At 49.0% G+C, this 27,483-nt stretch overlaps 1 protein-coding gene across 3 annotated transcripts in view; it reads right to left on the bottom strand.

Annotated features, from left to right (window-relative positions):
• Window positions 1-27,483, bottom strand: part of TLN1 (talin 1) — a 687,540-nt gene that overhangs the window by 449,622 nt on the left and 210,435 nt on the right. For 2 of the 3 annotated variants that reach the window (XM_069205713.1, XM_069205714.1), the window contains exons 14-18: window positions 22,121-22,301; window positions 14,595-14,708; window positions 14,361-14,469; window positions 10,362-10,570; window positions 7,330-7,428 (exon numbers count right to left, since the gene is read on the bottom strand). In XM_069205713.1, coding sequence (XP_069061814.1) covers window positions 7,330-7,428; window positions 10,362-10,570; window positions 14,361-14,469; window positions 14,595-14,708; window positions 22,121-22,301 — 712 coding nt within the window. Of the gene's footprint in view, window positions 1-6,716; window positions 6,768-7,329; window positions 7,429-10,361; window positions 10,571-14,360; window positions 14,470-14,594; window positions 14,709-22,120; window positions 22,302-27,483 lie in introns of all 3 variants that reach the window. The other variant, XM_069205712.1, reaches the window with a different exon arrangement.

The following is a 27,483-nucleotide window of genomic DNA, read 5'->3' as shown; positions in this document are numbered from 1 at the left end:
GACCTAAAGGAACCTTCTGCAAGTTACGAGAGTAATATGTAACCTACTGGGCTGATCATCAGGGTCATCATGGTGAGTAGGTCACTCACCTTTCACAGAGCAGGTCTAAGTTAGTTTGTTAGGCTCCTGCATCCAGACTAGGAAGATATCCATGAGAAAAGAAAACATGAACAGGCAAAAGACTTCTGGGATGTACTGCAGGCCGGCACAAGGACACTTCTAGAAACTACCAAAACTGAATACTACGCTGAAGATCCCTCAGTGTCAAAGTCCTTCCAGTGGGTTGTAAAGTAAAAAGAGCTTAACCTGCATTTCAACCACTTTGATCCTACGATTTGTTACAGTGTAAACTTTTGTAATCATCTGATAGAAACATACTGTTCCTATCTTTCTTAAAAAGAAATCTGAAATACAGTCAGTATTGTTTAGGAAACTTTAAGCTGTCCATCTTTACCTTGCTAAGAGAAGGTCTGAACAGTGCTGCAAAGGACAGGGGTTAAAGGCTACTCACGGATAAGATATCTGCCTTACGCTGGGTCCCTAAGCAGGTGCGGGAAAGTAGCGTGACCAGCCAGCAGGGAGGGAAGCTGACGTCCATTGTGTTTTGCAGACAACAGGTCCTGGGACTCCCCTACAGATGAGGACATCTTGCCATTTAATAATCAAGGCTGAGCTCTAATTCCTTGCCAGCGGGATCCTGCAGAATGAACTCCGGATATAGCTCGCAAGCAGCTGAACGACTACAAAGATTGTGATTGCCTGTTGGTGCTGTGCACTTCTGAAACATATTTTGCTCAAAGATCATGACAGAATCTAGACACAAGCTCTGGTCATAATTGTGAAAGCTCTATTCAAGATTAATTAAATTCATATAATAATTAACAAATTAGTGTTTGAAAGAGTTGTAACGATTACATTTTCCTACACAACTGTGGGTTGAAGACTTTTGTGTCTGTGATTTTTCCCACAAAGCCTGTGTAGTATCTAAATTCAAAGCTCTGGCCTTATCTGCCAGCAAGTCTGGGTGCATTTATTGAGCCGCCATTCTGGCACATGCCCCCTAGTACCTGTGTGATGGAGGAGTAACTTGTTACCCTCAGTAGTGCGTTGGGTGTTCAACATATCCATTTTCTGAAGTGTTCGTCTTATAGGGCTCTGGTAACTTACTTCAGTTTCATAAATGCTCAGCCCTGGTGCAGGAATGGTACCACACCAGCTAAGCACGTGTGTAGTGTGACTAACAATGGACAGTCTCCCAATGTGTGCAGAGCCAGAAAACGGTACAGTAGCCCTCACCTCACCTCTCCAGTGCTGGCCAACAACTGACCAGGTGGTACAAGGACAGAGACGTAGGATTAGTTAACCAGCCTCCGTCATCCAAGTGGACCACAGCAGACATAGTAACAGTCTTCTAGATCCTATACAAAGGTTCCAGCCTGCTAAATGTTTTACAAGCAGGTCCAGAAAGTCAGATAAACCTTCAGATCACAAGCCAATGTCCCAGACCAACAAGATCTCAGTTCAGCTGCCTGTGCAGTAGGTTACCTTTGTACTCTAGCTGAACAAGAATGTCAAGTGCAGAATAGAAATGTGTGTGCAGAGCTCAGATCTACAAGAAGAAATGCAACCATCAATCCCAAACCCCGATTGAATCACCAGAGGGACAGATGAAACCCAATGCAAGAGACCTAGAATCAAAAGAAATAACCAGATTTAAGTAGGAAAGGAGAAGGAAAAGGCCAACGTACACACAAAGGACTTGGAAACTACTGCAGGAATTAGCATTAGGAAAAGGGACAGGAGAAGGAAAATGAAACTGAGAAGAGGAACCGATTGAAAACTGAGAAGCCTTGGAAAGAGTATTCAAAACGTCAGGAGGAAGGGTCTATTGACGATGAGGTGGACAGGAAGGGCCTGAGAAATAACTGGATCAAACAGAAAGAAGAAGAGTAAAAAGGCACTGACACAGAAACAAAGTGATGGGGCCGCTCCTCCGAATATCAGCAGAATGAAGAGGAATATCTTAGAGATTGGCCAAGGCTAGAGAAGAGAATCTAATGATCTATGTGAGGATAAAAAGAAATCCTAACATTAGGTAAAGAAGAAGGATGAGAAAACTTGCTTACCTGTAATTAGAACCCTCCAGTGTTGCTATCTTTCATAAATCACACGTTAAAACAGTCCTTTCAAGGCTGGGAATATTCAGCACATACGTATCTAGCAGTTTTAGAAACAGAGACATCTATTAATACTACAGTCCCTACTGATAAATTCCCAAAGTAATCAACAAGTGTGTGAGCCTTAAACGCAGCCCAGGTTGTCCCAAACTCTGAAAACGCACAGAGCAGAACGTTCATTCAACCATTATCTACCCTAGGAAGGAAGCTGCGGGGTCACATATGAAACTAATTATGAAAGAAACGAGGGCTTGAGAACTACAGTACAGAGGAGCAGTTCTTTGTTTTTCAAAGGTTCACATGCCTTGAGTAGAATCCAAATGGTTTCTTACCAGTAGATGTAGTTTTGCAGATTGAAGACTTTTATTACTCAGATAATGTGCATTATTCTGCCATCTAGTGGATGGGTCCAGAATTCTCCACTGTTTTGTGGGCCTACTCTTTTTGTTGTTGTTTGTGTGGTCTTGTTGGGTGTTGACGGTCCCATCATTTCCTGTTCTATCCAGTCTCCTCTGATGTCATATAACCTCCCCCAGAAGCTCCCACTTGTGGTTGCTGTATGGAAGTACCCCTTTTTGTCATGGTCGCCCCCACTTTCTGCAACTGGTACTGACATTTTTTGACTGATGTGCAATGGGTCCCTGCTAGCCAGGCCCCAATGCAAGTGCGCTTTTCCTAAAAACAAAGTAAAATAATCTAATTGTGTTACAATGGCACACACTTTAGGCTCCCCCGTATAGTACCCCGGTACCCAGGGCTTGGGTACTAAAGAGGGTCCCTAAGGGCTGTAGAATGTATAAAACCCCCCTAATGGACCCCCATACAAACTGCATGCAAACTGCCAAACCAATGGAGTTTGGTATCAAACACCTTGCCTTAATAAATCCATACTGATGCCAGTACTGGTTTCATTATGACCCGCACCCAGAGGGCACTTTAGAGGTACCCCCTGAAATCTACTAGTCCTCTAGTGTGCTGGCTGACTGGTATCAGCCAGCCTGCCACCACAGGTGAGTTTCTTCCCTCCAGTAGGTGACAGCCAGCGCTCTCTGAGGTCAGGAAGCCATGCCTGCTCCGGAAAAGGTGTTATCACCCCCTCCTGCGGGATGGCTAGTAAATCTGCATACCAAGGCCAGAGGCTTCAAAGTTTCTGCTGCCTCTGATTTGCGACCTTGGCGTTTCCCAGACCTAAAGAACGCCAGCCCCTGCCCTGAACCCCATTTGGGACCTGGACAGGTGTGAAATTAGCTAAGCATTAGGCATGTTGCACCACCATGCTAAAAAGACTGAGGTGCCCCACAAAAGAATGGTTCCACCATCTTGGTTTGGGTGGAACTAGGAAATCTAGGTCAGGAACATGCCCACTTCCCACAGGAAGTGGTCATATAGGGGGTGCCGTCACCCCAGGGATAAGTAGCCCATTGGCTACTACCCTTCACTCCCCTTAAGGACCCTAAATTCAGTAGTTAGGTGACTCCCTGACACCAGGAACTCAGAGTCACCGGACTACAAGAAAAAAGACAAAGAAGAGCCAAAGACGCGAGAGCTGTAGCTAGCTGTAGACTTGGTGCCAAATCCTGCCTGCCTGATCCTGTCTGGACAACGGCAAAGACCCGACTCGTCCTGCAGCTGTGCATCCTTCCAGAGCCTTGAAGGGCTGCCAGCACTTCACAAACCAGCCAGCATCTCCCTCGAGTAGGAGGCACTTCCCTGCAGCCTAAAGGCACCGACGGAACAGTCGGGTTCAATCATCAGCTGACTACTGCGTCCACCGATGCAGCAGCAGTCCAGGAGAAGGTCCCCGAGGGTCCAGGAGGCCAGTTCCATTGATCCATCCAGTCTTTGAGGCACTGAGCCACCCCAGAAGCTTCCTGCACCAATACTTGGGGTACCAGAGCCTGTTGCAAGCACCAAGGCTTGTTTGTGTTTAGTTCAAACACCACTGCCACCACTTGCCTGCACGTCACTGGACTTAGAGAGAGGCCAGCTCTGTGCCAGAAGTCATCTTGCAGTGTTTCTTTTTCCTCTTCTGCAGGTGCACTCAGAACTGTGATAGCCTCAAACTTGCTGACCGGCAAGAAAACCACATATGGATCTGAGCCCCGCCAACAGTCTCTCTGTGGTCATGAGACCCACAAGAGCAGAGCCCCTCTTTGGGTTCTTCTGGACTGGTCCCTCAAGCCTCGTTTGCAGCCTTTCCTTATAGGTTATTTTCCTCACTGACTTTAGTGTGTAGCGTTCGAGGCTACCACCACTAAAAGCACCTCTGCACCCAGACACACCAGAACAGGTAAGCTTGAACTGTTGGTGATTTCTTGGACCTTGGTCCCTGCTTACATTAAGTCCAGAATGACAGTTCTGTAGGTCGTTTGCAAGTGACACTATGCACTGGATGTTTCTCCCATAGGCTAACATTACCACATTCGAGGCTCATCCCTCAAATCGAACAGCCTTATTTTCTGTTTCTGAAAATTGCAAATTTAAAAAGTACTTACTTTATCCCGAAGATCTTGGTGTCTAAATCAATATAAAATAAGAACAAAAAAGTGTAATTTTTGCAAATTAGTGTCGGATTTCTTTATCGAGTGTGTCTCACTTATTGAATCTGTGTGTTCGACAAAAGCCCAAAATCCCCCTCAAATGAGCCTCAGGCTGCTCGACCATAGCACAGCACACAGAGCACTTAGGATTGTTGGAGGAAGCCCCTGTGCACTAGGAAGGGACACCTGGACTCTGCACAGTGTTCCTCATTTTGGTAAACGACAGAGTGCCAGCTTCCTACAGCTGTGCGCCAGTCGGAGCTGGGCGCGGCCTCCATTGAGGTCATGGTGGCTTCTGCTTGGAGTCAGCTGCACAATGGGCTGTAAATCCTCCTCCGGAGGCATCAGCATTGCTACAAAGGAAACAGTCACAGGGAGTGGCAAAAGAAATAAAGATGGTGCCAGTGCGGAGCCCAACGTAGGCTCAAGGGGCACAGACCGTGCCGGAGGTAAATCTTCTGACGGAAGCTCCTACTGCACCTTGGGGCCCCAGGTCTTAGAGGGATCCGGGAAAGTGCATAGCAGGTCCCCTGAAGGCTTCTACTTGTTGCGACGTTGCTGAAAGACTTGAAAACTCAAACTGCGCTGGGAGCAGCTTCTAAATCAGTACCGATGTAGGCTGGAGTGAGACCAAGAGGCACAATGAGGCCCTCATGCACTTTCTGGAGTCAGAATGTGCTGAGAAGGAGCAGATTCCCACTTTGACTTCTTATGCTTTGTCTTAGACCTACCCGAGAACTTCGTCCGCAATGATGATCTGCCATTAGTACAACTGAGAACTGAGCATTCCTTTCGACTTTAGCAGTCACATTAAGGAGTCTTCGTGTGTTATGCGGCGTAAAGTTTGTCTTCGATGTCCCGTATGGCCTTCGGGTTCATGTGGACGCAGTCATCACAGAACCTGGAGTCATGCTGCAGACCCGGGCACCAACAACACTTTGTGAGGGTCTGTCACAGACATCTGTCTGACACAGTCCCTACATGGTTTGAATGTGGACTACTTACGGGTGACATTTTCCCTTGCACATTGGTCAATTCTGACAAAATTTGTGATCTTGAGGACCCAGGAGAGGCATCTGAGGGCAAGGAAAGGAAGCGACTGACCGCGTACACGGGTGCCGCTTACGTGTGGCTTCACTTGTCACTCCTGGAGCGGAACAATGTTGGCTCGGAGCCGCACGATGCGTCTTCCGCCACACAGGATTAGTGCTTTAAATCTTCCAGATCCAGTGCGACTGCTCGTCAATAGTGACAAGTTGGGGAACCGGAGTTTGGAGGTATCTATCAGAATAGCAACTTTAAATATAAGATTGATATCATGCTTTGAATGCTCTAGATAACTGTACTCTGGTGCATTTTTAATACAGTTAAAAAAAATCAGTTATGTCCAACACTTATCACGCAGACTAAAAAAAGCTCCAGACATGATTAGAGCGAAATTACATGCACAAGCCAGTGCCCTAAAAAACTGTCAACAGCCTCTGCAAAAGCAGAAAACTGGAGGAAAGTTATGCATGAAAAAGGAAGAATTTGTATTAGAAGGCAAAAGCTAGAATGACAACCAAACAGATCTTGGCATGAGGACTACGTAAATTCACTGTTAATCTCCTCTTTTTAAAACCACTCGCCACTACTGTGCAGAGCATTCCCAGCCCGAGGATGTGGATTACCACAAACATGAGCATCCGTGAAAGATCTACGCCTAGAGAAACGTAAGATTCAGTGAGAATGAAAAAGAAGAATATAAAGATTAGGCAAGAATAAACAAATACTTTTAGGAATATGTGAGATTAAGAAGAAGAATTTGAAAATTTGTAATTAGCCTACAGAAACATTTTAAAAATAGACAAGGATAAATGAAAACATTTTAAATTTAAGTGAAGACAAAGAGGAATAATTTGACGAACAGGAGAAAGTTGAAGAAAAGTAATGATTCGAGAATTGAGAGGGTATAAAAATAATATGAAGCTCATTCTGTGTTTCTGGATTTGTGTTTTACCGTATTTCGGTCAGAAGTGAGAATGGACCGAGTAACTCGCATCCCTGTTATCTGTGGGAAATTTACAATAGCCAGTGGTTAATTTTACTGTTCTGGTGGCAAGTTATAAATGCCAATGAAAAACCATGCCTACAGAAGGAAAAAAATGACTGATCATATTCAAAAGTAAAACCTGGGGAAAAAAAACCTTGCTTCAGGATGGAAGGGAGGGCCTATTTCTGGAGGCTGGCTAAATCAGGGTACCTGGGGTAATTAGGGAGCAGGTTTAAAAGGTATTGGGACACATTTTGGAGGGAACATTATGATTCCAGAATAGGCTGCAGGAATCAGGCAAGAACAAGTCCAGGTACAAGGGGGTGGTGGTGGAAGGGGGAGAAGTATGAGAGAGGAGCACATTTCATTCTCAAAAGAGTGGCTGGATAAATGCAAAGGGGGAAGGTGGCTGAAAGAGCGGTGGAAGATGGAGTGGGCAGTAAAGGCAGGTACAAAGGACACAGCGGCGGTGTGGGATCCAGGTGCAAGGAGTACTGCAGGGACTTCTGAGCAGCTTGGGGCTCCGGCCTGCCAGAAACGCTATCGCCAACTTTTGTAAAGCGTGCCGAAGCGTACTGACCTGGAAGCGGGGGTCGGTGTCGCTCTCCCCAATCTGTTGCAGCAGCTCCCCACTCGTCTGGCCCACATTTCCAGCTGCCTGGAGGAGCACCTGGCGCGGCTAGGGACAGAAAACCAGTCATTAAATAAACAATGTTCATGCTTTGACGTGTTCTCTTCAAAAATGCTGTTGAAAGAATTAACTTAAAGGGTAACGAGAGGCGGCTTGCCAGCACAAGGACACTAAAACAATAACTGAACGTGACATAAACACACAAAGTTGAACTACTGGTAACATTTAGCACAGGAACAGCCTACCTACACCTACAGACCCAACGGGAAGGTATACGTATCCTGACCTATACAGGGCAGGAACACAGACGTGCAGCTCACAAGGTGCTATCCCTAGTCAGTAAAACCAATCATCCTCACTGAGCCCTTCGGTGTAAAAAAAACTATTACGATGCACAAGATCAACATGGACGGATGGGTAACACCCAACTCGCACAAGGGTCCACATAAACAGACCAACCCACTTGGGTAAATGACATATTAATGGGAAACAGGATTGCACGTTTACTCAGATGTGTCTCAAAGAACTACAGAAATAGTTCATGCTTATGTATACTTGGCCATCGCCTTTCAGAATCATGGCAACTGGTATGAACATGGAGAGGATTTGTCTAGATCAAAGGTTCTCAACTTTCTGACTTATGTGGACCCCCATTGAATTGCCACTGGAACCTGGAGACCCCACTAAATCATAATTAGAATACCGGGATCTCCACCTACCACCAGGATTCCCAGGCCTAAGAACTTTTGATAATTTAAACCACAAAACAACTAAAACAAAATACAGAGACATTCATGAATGAAATATACAATCAATGACCCTTTATTTAATTCACAAGCAAATATTCAAAATATAAAAATCTAAATTTGACTAGGAAGATTGGAGCTTTTATAAAGTCAATTAAGGACACTCATCGTCCAAACCTTATTCTGTTTGATGCACTTGCACTGCTCCCATAAATCAATCTGAGAGTAATATCTAGTTCTATTTTATTGATTTATTACTATAATTTAATTTTCAAAGCAGTCGGGCCCCCTGAGTAGGGTTTGCAGACCCCTAGGGGTCCCCAGACCATAGGTTAAAAACCACTAGTCTACATGACAAAAATGTAACCTGATGGTGTTATCCTTTGTTAATAAACGTAAAGTGGGTAAATACCAGAAACAGGTCTGCATGTGTGTTGGCAATATCACTGATACACCTATGTACGCAATCAAGATGTCGAGGCTAACCTGGGGGAGGGAGGGGCGGCTTGTGCTTCAGGTGGACTGATTTAAAAGTGATTTTATTGTCCAGGCGATCTGAGAAGCTGGCAGAAATGATCAGTAACGCAGTCGTGTTCTCATAAACTGATCAAGTTAGTGACAAAGTCCGAACTAATGCACAAAAATGCTGCATTCATGAAATGAAGTAAACAAGAAACCATGGAGACCAGTGGAAACACTGGAGGCCTCTCAGGAAAGAGCACTCAAGGACTCCATTGAGGCATTAAAATAAATCTCTTCAATGGAAGAGAGATCAGGAGATACCATAGTTAAGCTGATGTTAAATCTTCCCTTACAAAATAGGATCAAACATAAGAACTTCTGGGCTAAGAGTCTGTGTAACCATAAATTAGGATATAGTGCACTCTTTACTGCTATGCAGACAATATGACATTGAAACAAATATACTAAGTGTCTGCTGATTAAAAATGAAATTAAAAATAAAAATAATAATGATCTTTCTCTGCAATTCACTGGATGCTGAAGTATTTGATAGCATGGCCATTTTTCTGAATGTAGAGTCATATAAGAGATCAGTGAAGTGATCTATAACAACATATTTTAGATTGTTACTAGTGAGACAGACTCTTTAATGTCCCCTCAATTCCTATGATACTTTTTTGGTTTTGCATCATAACATTTGATCTCCTAAGCCACTTGACCCCAACTTCTTCCTATTTTCTAATTAGTTTTCTATTTTTACATCACGTGCTGAGGAACACAAGTACCTTTTTTTCTGGTTGGTTGTACAACTCCGTGCCTACACGTATTTCTCTGAAAACTGCCTTGTGGCTCAGCGCAAGCTACTCAAGGAAGCAAATATTAGGCTCAACTAAGTGAATTTGTTTCCGGAGGGTGCTTTACTGCACAATGCGCCAGCTCACACATTGGTTGGACCAACACTGAAGCTCGTCTTCTCAAACTGCGCGGCTAGTTCATTTTCAGACAAGTGTGCGCCCCAAGCCCTTCCTGGTCAAGCCCAAAACTAAAAAACACCTAAAACCAGGTGCAAAGCATGGTGCAGGGATAAACCTCCCTTCCCACCCAACCATGAAATGCACCTGGACAGGACTCTGGGGAATAATGGGACTAAACAGTCACCAGATGGGATTCAAGACTTCCCTCTGCATACCCGGTGTGCGGCTGCATCCACTCACACATTATATGTAGAGGAGTGCGGGAGCGCAGCGATGACTCAACACTTACTACAGGATTGTCCCATGCTCCATGGGGCACGATGCACAAGACACACATAACTAGTAACTATACTTGGGATAGAGAAAGTGAATGTGTGAGTGTCAGCAAAAGGGGGGCACAAGTGTGTGTGCTGTGATCAGGTGGAAATCATCTGAGAGGAGGAATAGTAAAAGAAATGTGTGTAAAAGACAACCATTTTTATTCGATATTGTAAACCCACCTAAACGAATTGAGGACACATTTATACACTTTGCTAAAGGCTACAAGCTCCGTAAATCATTGTGACGACAAAGCAGAGAGATAGTATTTTAGGTCAGTTGCAACTTGTAGCCTGTTACTCACTGTTTCAGCGAGTATAAACCATGATAGTTTGTTTACAAACGCTGCACCCCGGCCTACGGGGAACTCGAAGGCAGGAACAAGGCAAGGATGAAAGAGTTGCACCAACATAGACCTCTCGTGTCTCAAGAGTTCTTACTCAGTCCGAGGCATCACAGAGCCCCCCACAGCTCCTCTCACCTCAGCACTCGCAGGTTGCGCCGTCTTGAGCAGGTCAGACACCGCTCCGGCCAGGTTCTTCGCCGCATGCAGGAGCTGCCGCCCATTGCCGCCCTCATCCTCCATCAGCGCCGCCAGCAGCTTCACACCCTTGGACATTTCGGTCAAGTTCGACGAGATGGTGGTGACCGCGCAGCCCACAGCGGTGTAGTCTGTATCGGCCGGATCACCTGCAAACAAGGTAGCAATGGGTGAGGCCCGCGGAAGTGCACATTGGGTCAGTGGGGCCCAGGCAGGGGTAATCAGAGGGAATGCGCCCTGCAGGAGACAATGTTACTGAAGAGCTCGCAGCTGCTGGGTCTATGCCGGGGGAGGGAAGGCGCCTGGAAAGATGAAACAAGGTGTCCTCTGCATGGCCCAGGGAGCTGCGTTACCCCGCTCTGCCATTAAATGAATTTGCATCACCATCCTGCATGCCCACTGACGGGTGACCACTCGAACAAGAGAAGCTGAACAAGAGGACCTAGACGGTTGGAAGTTCATCCTAGAAGTACTCTGGATCCTGCCATGAAACTCCTGATCACCAGAGGGGCCAAAAAAGCCTCATATTAACCTAATCTCAGGGAACAGTTCTTTGCATCAGCCCTAAGCCCATCAGTTGCCTCTCAATACATGATGGCAAGAAACACTGCACGGCTCGTGTGTTGTCTGACATGAGAAGGAGAGACATTCTTTTTATCTAGTTTATCTGGAGGCAGAAAACCTGTTATTAGGGAAAAGACCATCAGTGCTTTAATACACTGAATCCTATCATCAGTCCCCGGCTTCAATTGCTGGAGTTTAAACTTAAGAAAATGTAAGCCACAGAAAATGGCCATGGTCTTTCAGAAAGCACTGGGTACCAGGCAGAAGAGCAAGCTGTTCTAGAGAGCACTGATTACAGCATTGAGCAAAAGTACCTTGCGTGCTGGCAGCATGGACCTGTGGAAATAGGCCCCTGCACATCTGTTCCCACCCACTCCCTGCACCGTCATCAGTGCATCTTATCTCACGCACTTCACAAGCGCTCCTTCCCATCTAGTACTGCGTAGTTTACACACTTGTATTTTGATAGACAGAAAGATCACTAGTTGTGGGCCCGGGTTTTCTTACGGTTTACCTGTGAAAGGTTAGCGAAGCAAACATCTCCTAAACACGAGGGGATGAGTTCTTTAAAGCCTCTGCTAAAGGCATAGAACCTAACAGACATCACTCGTTTGCCCCAGCAACCCTCAATCCCAAAAGAAGCAAATTGCCTGATGTCAGTGATCTCCAAAAGTATAATCACAACACTGAACTCCCCGGTAAGGAATAGAAACCATTACCACTTGGAAATCCAAAAATACCCCAGACTCCTCTGGTTCACACTAGTCAATACTCCAATCCGCAATTCTAATTTGAATTGGAATGTAAACTTTCAACAGACTTTTTCGCTTTTATACGAATGAGGTGAGAAGTAGATTCTATTGCATTTTGTGTGATGCATTGTGCTATTACAATATAACCACTTCTCTGTCTCTCTATATTCGACACAGAATTTCTTCGGTTTTGGCTATAACGTATTCAAGTCGAGTCTGCTTGGAACGGCGCAGAAGGTTTCGATATAATGCACAGAATAATAGTTATCAATGGGTGAGTTCCCTATGTATGGAGGCCATGGATAAGTTACAAGGGAAAGATTTATGGTAATGTAACATCAACCTTCAAATGCATGTCAAAGGGCTTAGATTAAGACATCAACCCGGCTACACGTTTCTTGTTTCAGTAGCCATGGGGAATAATATGGAAGCCACTTCAGCTATGCTAAGCTCCCTTATGATCAATGAATGGTGACTTAAAGGCAAGCATGGTCTCTACAAGCACAGCGACATCACAGCAGCAACTCTCGTCCACCAGCATCAGCCTATGTGGCTACTATCTTTGATCCAGGAAGACCCTGGCCACCAAACTACTGAACTACCACGTGGTTCAGTAAGACACCTGAGCTTCCAGGATCACCAAGGCAAATAGCCAAGGCTCGAGACAGCGAGTCAAAGTCGGTTGTAGCATGGCACAGTAAATAACATTCAATCTCAGGTCTGTGACTAATTTTAAAGGAAGAATGTTACTTTTTATAGGTAAATAAAACAATATAAAGTATGCATTGAAAATCAGAAGGTTCTAGGATGAGCTACAACACTTACTCATTCCAGAGGTTTCATGAAACGCTAAAGACCTGAAGCCACAAAAGCGCTGAACAAAGATGCAGAAGGGAGGGACTGAAACAGGGAGGTGGCAATATCAGCCTTGTTTTGTTGATTTCTTAATTATTCGCCTACAATCCCAGATATTAAATCAACCTGCTTCTGCTCTGATTGCCAAACCTTAGCACAACTAGGAGAGCTTAGCCTTGTGACCCAAGGGGTTCAAGGTTATGCAGAGAGTTTCAGCTTCTCTTCCGATCAGCATGCATGGTACCATTAATCGCAAGAGATCTGACAGACCTTACAAGGGATCTGGATCTGAAGAGCAGCGACCCCCAGACTGGAATCATACGAGACCTTGCGGACGCGGAGTCACAGTACAGGCTGCACGGATACGCACCAGCCATTAAAATAAAGGAGGTTTGGGCCTACGATGATTGCCCAAAAAACACGCCATGCCGGTGTTGGGCTAGAAACGGACTAACTTGATAAAATGTTTTCAACTAATACGAATTGGTACCAACCATAGAATTAATCTGCACTTCAATGGACAAAGATGGATCGAGTTAACACCGAATATTTTCAACTTGACCAACGTTTAAGCTATCAAAGCTGTCAAATTATTCAGGTATGAATCCCAAATCAAGACTGTCGGCAGCAAATAGTCCTAATCTCTTCAACTCGGTCATGCAAATTCAGTGCTTCACAGTCATTTAGGCATCTTGTGCAGTAGTCGTACACACATTAAACAAAGATGAGAGCAGCTCTGAAAGAGCAAACACTTCACTTCAAACTCTTGATTGAAGTTCCCCCATAAGACCGCTACATCTGTAAGTCACAGGGGCTGGGCGTAACCCCCTTCTGGTCGCGCACACTCCCAGCCCATCATCACTGAGGGCTCAAGAGTGTCCGCGGCTGCAGATCCAGGACGAAAAGAGCAAACTCACTTCTGTCCAATATACAGAGCACAACAGCGTCTACATCAACCACAATCTGTGCCTCTTAAGGGCCGAGAAATGCTGACTGCAGATCCCCCAAGATATTACACAATCTAAAGAGGGAGCAGACTCCTGGCGATCAAGTGGCATGAGGAAGAACCCATCTCTCTAAAGTGAAGAACAAACACTTCTCTCAGTGAAGCGTCAACAAGTGCATTAAAATGAGAGTCACAACTAGATGGAGCCCTTTGCTGATATCTCCTAGACTTCTGCTTCCCAGGCACGAAGGTGCTGTTCTTACGACCACTAGGCCCTCTTCTGAGATGTATGCAAACTTAAGTACCCGATGGGTGATGCCTCACCTCGCGGAGCGGTGGCCTGGACGGCAGCCATAATCTCTACCTCCAAGTCAGAGCATTAGGAATGATGGAGCATTTAACATTATCTGCTCACTTTACACTATCTGTTATCTACTTGATTAATCGACTGTCGGTTTTACATTTGTGAACAAAATGGGCAGTCAAAGTGGCAGAGACGAGCGATGCATCTGTCAGTGGAGCAGCAGGAGCGAGGTGCATACTGCATGGACCTTACAGGGCTTGCAGACCGTTCAGGCGGTAATCACCACACAAATGTAATTCTCAATCACTCTGGAGGTAATGAGAAGGAACTGGACCCAGGCGGCAAGGGTCTGTGAAACAGGTTAAAAGCAGAGCACACATCGCCTTATCTCACTAGGTAGGGAGGAGAGGGAAGAGATCACAGGCAGGGTTGAGACAGAGTGTCAATCAGAAGGCAGAAGAATCAGGAGAGAGATTTTCAGACAGGGCACAGTAGATATTGTAGTATTTGCCGCATACCTGCAGTCAGGTTTACCACAGAGGCTGTGCTAGCTGTAATGGCATCCACCTGGGAATGTATTTCATGTTTTGATTCATCCATCTTGTTAAGGCGCCAGTCCTTGGCACGCTGGAGAAGAAACAGAAGTGATAAGTACCTGCCTTGTGGCCTTTCAAAACCCCACCCACTCAGAATTCAAAGCATCAACCAATGAAAATATACAATTCCAATGCAAGAGGTAGACGGGTACTCACAGAATCTGGTCCAAGAAGTGGTAGCGTGTCGAAGTCATCAAGCGTGGCCTGGGCTGCGTGGACGGCTTGCATGCTGGAGTTAATGGTGCCGGTCAGAGCTTGCTGAGCTGACGTCTGCGAGAGAAAACAAGAGGCTACAAACAGGTGCATCGATACCTGATGAAACCAACGCAGGCTACTGTCGCTGGCAGAGGACTGCCACCCAAGTCTCACACTCCTAAGCCAGAAGGGACTCTATGATGCTTGCGTCCCTCTCAAACGTAGCACACAGGCTGCTGATCTGTAAAATGTGTCCATTCTATGAGGTCGCCCTTCCTAAAACATCTCCGAGAAACCAATCTATGGTGAAATTATCATCTTCTAGAAGGTCGAGGCCCAGGAGAGACTCTTGCCGCTGATGACCCCAGTTACAGACAATTGTTTCTACCAAGGAACCTTAAAGATCGCGCCGTACGGTATCCATAGGAATACAGACCTCAAGTGCTATCTACACGAAACGCGACCACCAAGGTATCTTCATGTAGGGTTGTGCAAAGATTATCTAATGACTGGAGATGCACGACCCGGAGAGCTTCACCTGGGGCTCGGGAGTCTCAGTGTTGTGGAGGGAGATGTGATCACTTCAGGGGTGATCCACTGGGGATCATGTTGTCAACTGTGGATTTCCACACACAAGGGTGAAGAGCAGCATGAGAAGACTCGGGTAAACATTGAGAAGGGCGAGGCAGCAGTTCTGAAGGCTCTGACCACAGATGGACATATGTACATAGGGCTAAAAAGACCTCTTATTTTTAAGTAATCAACAGAAGCGGAGAGGGGTTGACAACAGGTTGAACAACAATCTGAAAAGAAGGGGGTGGGGGGGTCAGATAACATTTGGGATTTGCAAAATTAATCCATTAATTATAAACCACAAATTAATTTGTGGGTGTGGGACTGTGACCTAAAAACTCCTGCAGTGTTGCCATGTCTTAAAAATCAACTAGAACGGAGTGTGGTATAACAAACTCGCAACATGCACGCATCATGAACAACATCCAATCACACTCCCTGTCCACCTTTCTACACACCCTACAAAGCTACCAACCAAACACCCAATCCGCCCATTTCACCCTTCCGGGTATCCTGAACAGCGACCCCGTTGAATGATGTGTTGCATTTTTGGCTGATGTTCCGCCCCCCGCCCCCTCAATTGCATTTCATTTATTATGCACATTTCTCACGTATAAACGTGTGCTTCATTTAATATTAATCATTGTCATCACATAATGTTTGCTTTATTGTAGGTGCTCACATACAAGTGAGAATTATAATATGAAGAAGAATTAGTGAACGTGCGACAGAATTTTCAAGCTAATTCTTACACTCCAAGTGATCACAAATTTGGTGCTTTTCGAAATAACCAGAAAAAGCTGCTTCATCTTCAGGGAGAGACACCTGAAGCTCTTTGTGTGACATAGGACATACACTCGCAACACCGTCTGCCTAAAGTCCCCTATACGGCCAGGCGAGATTATGGAAAATAAATAACGTCCAATATAAAATAATTCTGCTGAAAATGGACCAGTCTCAAAATAGTCCACATATTCAATCTCACAGCTCGCCTGGCTGGAGGCCCTGGGGGTGGTGGGAACCTGGGTCTTGCTTAGTGTCTGACAGTCTCACCCCAGCCAGCTCCACTGCTGCAAACAGCTCGCTCTCGGAGCTGCCGCTGCCAGCTCCACTGCTGCAAACAGCTCGCTCTCGGAGCTGCCGCTGCCAGCTCCACTGCTGCAAACAGCTCGCTCTCGGAGCTGCCGCTGCCAGCTCCACTGCTGCAAACAGCTCGCTCTCAGAGCAGCCACTGCCAGCTCCACTGCTGCAAACAGCTCGCTCTCAGAGCAGCCCCTGCCAGCTCCACTGCTGCAAACAGCTTGCTCTCAGAGCAGCCACTGCCAGCTCTCTCAGAGCAGCCACTGCCAGCTCCACTGCTGCAAACACCTTGCTCTCAGAGCAGCCACTGCCAGCTCCACTGCTGCAAACAGCTCGCTCTCGGAGCAGCCACTGCCAGCTCCACTGCTGCAAACAGCTCGCTCTCAGAGCAGCCCCTGGCAGCTCCACTGCTGCAAACAGCTCGCTCTAACAGCAGCCACTGCCAGCTCTCTCAGAGCAGCCACTGCCAGCTCCACTGCTGCAAACACCTTGCTCTAAGAGCAGCCACTGCCAGCTCCACTGCTGCAAACACCTCGCTCTCAGAGCTGCCACTGTCAGCATCACTGCTGCAAACACCTCGCTCTCAGAGTAGCCACTGCCAGCTCCACTGCTGCCAACAGCTTGCTCTCGGAGCAGCCCCTGCCAGCTCCACTGCTGCAAACAGCTCGCTCTCAGAGCAGCCACTGCCAGCTCCACTGCTGCAAACAGCTCGCTCTCAGAGCAGCAACTGCCAGCTCCACTGCTGCAAACAGCTCGCTCTCAGAGCAGCCCCTGCCAGCTCCACTGCTGCAAACAGCTCGCTCTCAGAGCAGCCCCTGCCAGCTCCACTGCTGCAAACACCTCGCTCTAACAGCAGCCACTGCCAGCTCTCTCAGAGCAGCCACTGCCAGCTCCACTGCTGCAAACACCTTGCTCTCAGAGCAGTCACTGCCAGCTCCACTGCTGCAAACACCTCGCTCTCAGAGCTGCCACTGTCAGCTCCACTGCTGCAAACACCTCGCTCTCATAGTAGCCACTGCCAGCTCCACTGCTGCCAACAGCTTGCTCTCGGAGCTGCCACTGCCAGCTCCACTGCTGCAAACAGCTCGCTCTCGGAGCAGCCACTGCCAGCTCCACAGCTGCCAACAGCTTGCTCTCGGAGCTGCCACTGCCAGCTCCACTGCTGCAAACACCTTGCTCTCGGAGCAGCCACTGCCAGCTCCACTGCTGCAAACAGCTCGCTCTCGGAGCAGCCACTGCCAGCTCCACTGCTGCCAACAGCTCGCTCTCGGAGCTGCCACTGCCAGCTCCACTGCTGCAAACACCTTGCTCTCAGAGCAGCCACTGCCAGCTCCACTGCTGAAAACAGCTTGCTCTCAGAGCAGCCACTGCCAGCTCCACTGCTGCAAACACCTTGCTCTCAGAGCAGCCACTGCCAGCTCCATTAGAGCAGCCACTGCCAGCTCCACTGCTGCAAACAGCTCACTCTCAGAGCAGCCGCTGCCAGCTCCACTGCTGCAAACACCTTGCTCTCAGAGCAGCCACTGCCAGCTCCACTGCTGCAAACACCTTGCTCTCGGAGCAGCCACTGCCAGCTCCACTGCTGCAAACAGCTCGCTCTCGGAGCAGCCACTGCCAGCTCCACTGCTGCAAACAGTTCGCTCTCAGAGCAGCCCCTGCCAGCTCCACTGCTGCAAACAGCTCGCTCTCAGAGCAGCCACTGCCAGCTCTCTCAGAGCTGCCACTGCCAGCTTCACTGCTGCAAACAGCTCGCTCTCGGAGCAGCCACTGCCAGCTCCACTGCTGCAAACACCTTGCTCTCGGAGCAGCCACTGCCAGCTCCACTGCTGCAAACACCTTGCTCTCGGAGCAGCCACTGCCAGCTCCACTGCTGCAAACACCTTGCTCTCAGAGCTGCCACTGCCAGCTCCACTGGCTCTCAGAGCTGCCACTGCCAGCTTCACTGCTGCAAACAGCTCGCTCTCGGAGCAGCCACTGACAGCTCCACTGCTGCAAACACCTTGCTCTCAGAGCTACCACTGCCAGCTCACTGCTGCAAACAGCTCGCTCTCGGAGCAGCCACTGCCAGCTCCACTGCTGCAAACACCTTGCTCTCAGAGCAGCCACTGCCAGCTCCACTGCTGCAAACACCTTGCTCCCAGAGCAGCCACTGCCAGCTACACTGCTCCAAACAGCTCACTCTCGGAGCAGCCACTGCCAGCTCCACTACTGCAAACACCTTGCTCTCAGAGCAGCCACTGCCAGCTCCACTGCTGCAAACAGCTTGCTCTCGGAGCAGCCACTGCCAGCTCCACTGCTGCAAACAGCTTGCTCTCGGAGCAGCCACTGCCAGCTCCACTGCTGCAAACACCTTGCTCTCGGAGCAGCCACTGCCAGCTCCACTGCTGCCAACAGCTCGCTCTCAGAGCAGCCACTGCCAGCTCCACTGCTGCCAACAGCTCGCTCTCAGAGCAGCCACTGCCAGCTCCACTGCTGCCACCAGCTTGCTCTCGGAGCTGCCACTGCCAGCTCCACTGCTGAAAACACCTTGCTCTCAGAGCAGCCACTGCCAGCTCCATTAGAGCAGCCACTGCCAGCTCCACTGCTGCAAACAGCTTGCTCTCAGAGCAGCCACTGCCAGCTCCACTGCTGCAAACAGCTTGCTCTCAGAGCAGCCACTGCCAGCTCCATTAGAGCACCCACTGCCAGCTCCACTGCTGCAAACAGCTCACTCTCAGAGCAGCCACTGCCAGCTCCACTGCTGCAAACAGTTTGCTCTCAGAGCAGCCACTGCCAGCTCCACTGCTGCAAACACCTTGCTCTCGGAGCAGCCACTGCCAGCTCCACTGCTGCAAACAGCTCGCTCTCGGAGCAGCCACTGCCAGCTCCACTGCTGCAAACAGCTCGCTCTCGGAGCAGCCACTGCCAGCTCCACTGCTGCAAACACCTTGCTCCCGGAGCAGTCACTGCCAGCTCCACTGCTGCAAACAGCTCACTCTCGGAGCAGCCACTGCCAGCTCCACTACTGCAAACACCTTGCTCTCGGAGCAGCCACTGCCAGCTCCACTGCTGCAAACAGTTCACTCTCGGAGCAGCCACTGCCAGCTCCACTACTGCAAACACCTTGCTCTCAGAGCAGCCACTGCCAGCTCCACTACTGCAAACAGCTCACTCTCGGAGCAGCCACTGCCAGCTCCACTACTGCAAACACCTTGCTCTCAGAGCAGCCACTGCCAGCTCCACTACTGCAAACACCTTGCTCTCAGAGCAGCCACTGCCAGCACCACTGCTGCAAACAGCTTGCTCTCGGAGCTGCCACTGCCAGCTCCACTGCTGCAAACAGCTTGCTCTCGGAGCAGCCACTGCCAGCTCCACTGCTGCAAACACCTTGCTCTCGGAGCAGCCACTGCCAGCTCCACTGCTGCCAACAGCTCGCTCTCAGAGCAGCCACTGCCAGCTCCACTGCTGCCACCAGCTTGCTCTCGGAGCTGCCACTGCCAGCTCCACTGCTGAAAACACCTTGCTCTCAGAGCAGCCACTGCCAGCTCCATTAGAGCAGCCACTGCCAGCTCCACTGCTGCAAACAGCTTGCTGTCAGAGCAGCCACTGCCAGCTCCACTGCTGCAAACACCTTGCTCTCAGATCAGCCACTGCCAGCTCCATTAGAGCAGCCACTGCCAGCTCCACTGCTGCAAACAGCTCACTCTCAGAGCAGCCACTGCCAGCTCCACTGCTGCAAACACCTTGCTCTCAGAGCAGCCACTGCCAGCTCCACTGCTGCAAACACCTTGCTCTCGGAGCAGCCACTGCCAGCTCCACTGCTGCAAACAGCTCGCTCTCGGAGCAGCCACTGCCAGCTCCACTGCTGCAAACAGCTCGCTCTCGGAGCAGCCACTGCCAGCTCCACTGCTGCAAACAGCTCGCTCTCGGAGCTACCACTGCCAGCTCCACTGCTGCAAACACCTTGCTCTCAGAGCAGCCACTGCCAGCTCCACTGCTGCCACCAGCTTGCTCTCGGAGCTGCCACTGCCAGCTCCACTGCTGAAAACACCTTGCTCTCAGAGCAGCCACTGCCAGCTCCATTAGAGCAGCCACTGCCAGCTCCACTGCTGCAAACAGCTTGCTCTCAGAGCAGCCACTGCCAGCTCCAATGCTGCAAACACCTTGCTCTCAGAGCAGCCACTGCCAGCTCCATTAGAGCAGCCACTGCCAGCTCCACTGCTGCAAACAGCTCACTCTCAGAGCAGCCACTGCCAGCTCCACTGCTGCAAACACCTTGCTCTCAGAGCAGCCACTGCCAGCTCCACTGCTGCAAACACCTTGCTCTCGGAGCAGCCACTGCCAGCTCCACAGCTGCAAACAGCTCGCTCTCGGAGCAGCCACTGCCAGCTCCACTGCTGCAAACACCTTGCTCTCAGAGCTGCCACTGCCAGCTCCACTGGCTCAAAGAGCTGCCACTGCCAGCTCCACTGCTGCAAACACCTTGCTCTCAGAGCAGCCAGTGCCCCTTGCTCTCAGAGCTGCCACTGCCAGCTCCACTGCTGCAAACAGCTCGCTCTCGGAGTTGCCACTGCCAGCTCCACTGCTGCAAAACAGCTCGCTCTCGGAGCTGCCACTGCCAGCTCCACTGCTGCAAACACCTTGCTCTCGGAGCAGCCACTGCCAGCTCCACTGCTGCAAACAGCTCGCTCTCAGAGCAGCCCCTGCCAGCTCCACTGCTGCAAACACCTTGCTCTCAGAGCTGCCACTGCCAGCTCCTAGTCATGCCAAGGCTTGCCTTTTTAGGATGTGGCTCCTGATGCGGCATTTCTTGCCAGCAACAATGGAGACCGCACATAGAAAGAAGAAACAACGTCTACCCTAGTTAGGGGAACAAGTACTAGTGCATCAGCATAGTGCTTTTTTGTTTTTCGTACAGAAAACAACACGTTATGGGTTTGTTTCTAAAAATGTATTAAGAGGAATGACAACACGCGTGGGATAACATTCCTGTGACTTGCATGTGCAGAAGTGAGGCCGGGATAGGAAACATGTACACAAGACGAGTGCGCAAGTCCTTTTATGGTCTGTTACTTGGGGTCATGTGCCCTCTTTGCATCCGACTGCTGGGGACTTTTACCAAAGGAGGCACGTACAGGCCTGCCAAGCTTCCCAGCTCTATGCGTGATGCGCTGCTCCAGTCCAGGTTTTTTCTTTGAATTCTGGGATTTATAGTCTTGTGTGCTCTATTATGAAACAGACCACAAAACCCAGAATTCAAAGAAAAAACCTGGACTGGAGAAGCACACCAAAGAAGGTCCTGGAAAAATTGACAGGGATCCATGTAACCTCACTGCATCGTGGGCTCTTAACAGAGGGGACATAACCTTGGATGCAACATGGGCTCTTACCAGAGGGGACATAAGCCCTTAAAGCACCTGTCCGCTGTGGCCCTTACCAGAGGGGGGCATAACCCTGGATGCAACATGGGCTCTTACCAGAGGGGACATAATCCTTAAAGCACCTGTCTGCTGTGGCCCTTACCAGAGGGGGCAATACCTTGGATGCAACATGGGCTCTTACCAGAGGGGACATAAGCCCTTAAAGCACCTGTCCGCTGTGTCCCTTACCAGAGGGGGCATAACCCTTAATATACTGTGGGACCTTACCAGAGGGGGGCATATACAGTTGATGCACTGTGGGCTCTTACAAGAGGGGACATCACACTTGAAGCACCTGTCCGCTGTGGCCCTTACCAGAGGGGGCATAACCCTCGATGCACCGTAGGCTCTTGCCAGAGGAGGCATATAGAGTCGAAGCACCATGGGCTTTTACAAGAGGGGGCATGTGACCTCAACACTACTGCAGGCTCTTACCAGAGGGGGCATGTGCCCTCGGTGCACCTGGCCACTGGTAATCTGCTGCTGAGCTTGCGGCATGGATCCCTTCTCGAAGTTTTCTGGACCTCCCGCGCCTGGGCGCATTATGCCAGGAAGGGCAACAGATCCAGTCTTCACTGTCTCAATGCGATTCTGGTGCTGCTGGAGAACCGTCGACCTATCAAGGACAAAAAGAAAGGTAACTTAAGATGAGGGATAATTACACCGATACAAAGGGACAGCAAGACCTCATGCTACCTTTATGCATTTTAATACAGAGGGGCCCAAAAGGACAACTCCATAAACAATTGGGCGATTCCTGGTAGAGTCCAAATTTACCCCTTCACACACAGACAAAAACTTGTATACATTCCACTAACTACCACACACCCTCAAACTACAGAAAGCATTCCAACTCATGCTCATCAACACGCGCTGCACTACTCTGTGTACGAGACGCTGCAGACCCTATCACCTATGAATGGCGTGGTGCCCTCTTCATTACAGACACAGTGTATGCCAATCGTCTTCAAACATACCCGAGATCCTTCTTCGCACAGGCTACACCATCTATCGTATGGACCGTGTACATCAGTATCGAGGAGCCCTCCCTGTCATCCATAAGTCCTCCTCGTTCTGCACGCTAGTCAAGCAACACTCAACTCCATGGGGCTACTGACATGCATTTCCCACTCTGCAACTCAGATTCCCGCCTTCCATCTGATTTACAAGCCTCCTGAGCAGAATAAGGACTTCATTGATGAATTCTCAGATTTCCTCACCATCCTGTCCAGTCGACATGCACACACCACTCTCTTGGTTTACATCAACCTCCCAGACAACACAAACTGCAAAATCGAACACTTCAATCTCATCAATACACAACGTGGTACAGCATGACACAACCAACACAATCCAAAGGCCACATCCTTGACCTTGTGCTCAGCATCACCAACAACCCAATGCAAACTATCACCCCTCCACAGTCTAGATCGACCACTTCACCATCACTATGTACCTGATATGCATCCTACGAACAAACCAAGATCAACACAAAAAAGACCAAACCTTCTTATTGTTCAAAGACGTCTTCAAAGACAACCTGAAGTTGTGGTATTACTGGTGAAACTGGCGAGCTAGGATAGGCACGTCCAAAGGCTGGCTGTAGCCCACCTCTGTTTGAAGCTCCAATACGCAGTCGACCTTGTAGCAAATGATGTGAGATTCATCAAACAGTAGGTTTGGCTTGGACATAATCCAAAAAACAGGTGTAATGCTTCCAGTGCCTTTGAATGCTTTAACTCATCTCTGTCCCTATGAACTGCACATCTGTTGCCAACACCCTTCAAAACAATGTAAACAATGTTTTGGAAACGATGTGAACATACTCACACCAATTAAAACCCACAAGTGTAAGGCAAAGCCTTCAGTACATTGGTACTCTAAAAATTTGCTGACAATATACGATCTGTCTCCACACAGGAAAGAAAATGAAAGAAAAACAGAACTCCAGATGACCTCTTCATAATGAAGTCCCTCCACACAGACTGCTCATCGCATCAGCCAAAGCAAAGTATTGAACCAACCCCATCAATGAGGCCACCAACAGAAACAGAATACTGTGTAAGACAATTCAAGCACTGCATCTACTCCTCTGCTGGACCCACCTATTCCCCACGCCACAAGAAAGTGTAAAGACATCAACCTCTTCTTCGGTGAAAAAATACAGACAACCCAACAGCACATGAACAAGACCTCACCAACTACCGGCCCATCACTCACCAACCCTCCACTGACAAAATCATTGAAAGAGCAGCCCATGGCCAACTCCACGATTACTTCAGTGCACTCTGTCTCCTACATCACTACCAGTCTGGCTTCAGATTATGCTGCAGCACGGAGACCACTACCTTACACATTGTAGATGGCGCCCTCCTGACCACAGGTGAAGATGACCCCTGCTCCTAATACTGCTGGACGTCTCAGCTGCTGTGTAGGAAGCTGGCTCTGTATATACTATATCACGATGAGATATAGCGTGCACAGAGTCCAGGGGTTCCCCAAGAGGCTTGACAGAGGCAATAATAGATAATACTACGGCTCTCTTAGTGGTAGTGTGGTCAAGCAGTTACGCATATCAGAGAGTAGTTTTAAGCATTTGTTGTACATACACAAGCAACAGAAGAAACACACTCATTGACAACTCCAGACCAATGAGATTTTTTATAGAAAAATTTGTTAATTTATTTCTAGAACCACAAGATTCAGTTTGCAGGTAAGTACATAAAATGTAAGGTACTTTGCATAGTTATACTTAGAACTTTGAATGGAATCAACAATGTATATAGTTTTCTTTAACATGGCAAAAAGCTATTTTAAAAGTGGACACTGCAATTGTCAACAGTTCCTGGGGGAAGAAAAGATTGTACAGTTTTACAGGTAAGTATTCAACGTACAGTTCCTAGTTCTGGGTTTTAGGTAGTCCGTTGTTGGGGTACAAGTTAACCCCAAACACCCACTACCAGCAACACGGGCCCGGTCGGGTGCAGAGGTCAAAGGCGAGCCAAGTTAACGTGGGCTCCAACGGAGATAGCGGCAACTCGGAATCCGTCAGCCAGCAGGTAAGTACACGTGACTCGGAGGGCAGACCAGGGGGGATTAGGGGCACCACACACACCCTCAGCGGCATAGAGGCGGCCGGGTGCAGGGTGCAAACAGGATGCCGGGTTCCCAATGCAAGTCTATGGGGGGACCCCGGAGGTCACTCAGAGGCTGTAGGCAGGGTCCGGGGCTTGGAGGGGTCAACCCAGGGTGGGCTCTTGTTCCCAATCGCGTGGGGACCCTTTCGTGCTGGGTTGACCACCTGGACACAGGCCGCAGGCGTCGGGTGCACAGGAGTCAGGAGTTACGCAGCCGGAGTGAGGTGGGAGTCCTTGGTTGAAAGTTTCTTTTGGACAAAGCCGCTGCCCTCAAGAGTTCTTGGTCCTTTTGGGTGCAGGGCAGTCCTCTGGAGTTGGCAGCAGTCACTGGGCCCACTGGATGCGTTGCTGGTTTGCTTGCAGATTCTAGTTTCTTTGAAGTAGGAGACAGGCCGGTAGGACTGGGGCCAAAGCAATTGTAGTCTTCCTTCTTCTCTGCTGGGGTTGTCAGCTTAGCAATCCTTCTCTTTGTAGGTCGCCAGGAATCTGGTGAGCTGGGTTCAGGGAGGCCCTTAAATCCTAGATTTAGGGGCATGTTAGGGGTCAGAGGGTAGTAGCCAATGGCTACTGTCCCTGAGGGTCGCAACACCCTCCTTGTGCCCACTCCCTTTGGGGATGGGGGCACATTCCTTTCCCTATTGGTCCCTGTTCTCTAAACCAAGATGGAGGATTTTGCAGGGATGGGGTCACCTCAGCTCTGGACAACTTAGGGGTGGTCCTGGCTGGGGTGATCACTACTCCCTGTCTTCCCTAATTTTCCCACCTGACTTGCCGCCAAAAATGGGCTTTGTCCGGGGGGTGGGGCATCTCCACTAGCTGGAGTGCCCTGGGGCACTGTAATCCAGGGCTTGAGCCTTTGAGGCTCACCGCCAGGTGTTACAATTTCTGCAGGGGGAGGTGTGAAGCACCTCCACCCAGGAAAGGCACTCTCCCCATGTGGTCAGAAACTTGTCTGAAAGTGGCAAGCTGGCACAGACTGGTCAGTCCTACACTAGCAGTTGAGCTAACATACAGGGGACATCTCGAAGATGCCCTCTGTGTGCATTTTTCAATAAATCCCACAATGGCATCAGTGTGGGTTTATTGTGCTGAGAAGTTTGATACCAAACTTCCCAGTATTCAGTGAAGCCACTGTGGTGCTGTGGAATTCGTAATGACAAACTCCCAGACCATATACTCAATAAAGCTACACTACACTTACAATGTCTAAGAACGGACTTAGACACTGTAGGGGCATAATGCTCCTGCAGTTATGCTCCCACCTGTGGTATAGTGCACCCTACCTTAGGGCTGTAAGGCCTGCTAGAGGGGTAACTTACCTATGCCACAGGTAGTGGTTTGTGGGCATGGCACCCTGAGAGGGGTGCCATGTCCACTTTGCCTTTTTCTCCCCACCAGCACACACAAACTGTCAGGCAGTGTGCATGTGCTGAGTGATGGGTCCCCAGGGTGGCATAATACATGCTGCAGCCCTTAGAGACCTTCCCTGGCATCAGGGCCCTTGGTACCAGGGGTACCAGTTGCAAGGGACTTAACTGTGTGCCAGGGCTGTGCCAACTGTGGAAGCAAAGGTACAGTTTTAGGGAAAGAACACTGGTGCTGGGGCCTGGTTAGCAGGGTCCCAGCACACTTTCAATCAAAGTTGGCATCAACACTAGGCAAAAAGTGGGGGGTAACCATGGCAACAGTGGCACTTTCCTACATGCTGTCTACGCAGTAGACCACTCAACCCTCGTATGCACCCTGCAGTCCTGAATGAGACTCACCAGCATTGTCCTTCACTGGTTCTCCGCCTACCTTTCCAAATGCAGAGGTTTGTCCACATGGGCACCTCCAGGTCACAAAAGATCTTTATCACCTGTGGAGACCCCCAGGGCTCAATACTGTTTCCATTCAGCTTCAGCGTTTACATAAAGTCAATTGGGGTCCAACTCACAGGCAGCAGCATCAAGATTCACTAATATGCCTGTGACATACAACTCTACCTGAAAGTCTCATCGGTTTCAGACATCGAATGCCTCAAACACTGGCTGCAGATCATACAGACCTGGATGTCCAGCACCTCCCTGAAGCTCAACCTCACCAAGGCAGAATTCCTGTTTTTTTGCTTCTCTTTGCCAAGCACAACAAACAAGAAACAATATAAGCCCAACTCAATTACATGAACCCTGACGGGTTCGAACCTCAACTTTCTCGAAATGCCAAGTCACTTGGATTTACTCAGGACACCAACATCATCCACAGGGAACACATTGCCAAAAACACAAAGATGGTCTAGTACGAAGCTCGCTCTTCTGAAAAAAAAGTCAAACCCTTTATTCCGCAAAGTGACTTCAGAACTTTTGTTCAAGTACTCATATTCATGAACCAGGATGGTGGTAATGCTGCCCTATTGCCTTCTAAACACCCCTTAAGGGCATCCTATACACCGCAGCGGGTCTCATCCAGGGCTTGAAGTACTGTGATCACATCACCCACACCCTGATGAAACTGCACTGACTTCCACAGTTGGCCCGCACCAACCTCAACACCAGCAGCATCATTTACAAAGTCATCACAGCAGCAGCCCTGCTTATCCTGCAGACAAGCTCAGCATCTCTGGCATGTATCGGCACACCCGCCGCCAGATCACCGTCAGATCCTGCAGATCAAGCTCAGCAT

This window comes from Pleurodeles waltl, chromosome 1_2 (genome assembly GCF_031143425.1).
Source record: "Pleurodeles waltl isolate 20211129_DDA chromosome 1_2, aPleWal1.hap1.20221129, whole genome shotgun sequence".
NCBI classification, from domain to species: domain Eukaryota; kingdom Metazoa; phylum Chordata; class Amphibia; order Caudata; family Salamandridae; genus Pleurodeles; species Pleurodeles waltl.
The sequence above is the reverse complement of the archived record's forward strand: the minus strand, read 5'-3'. Positions and strand labels throughout refer to the sequence as shown.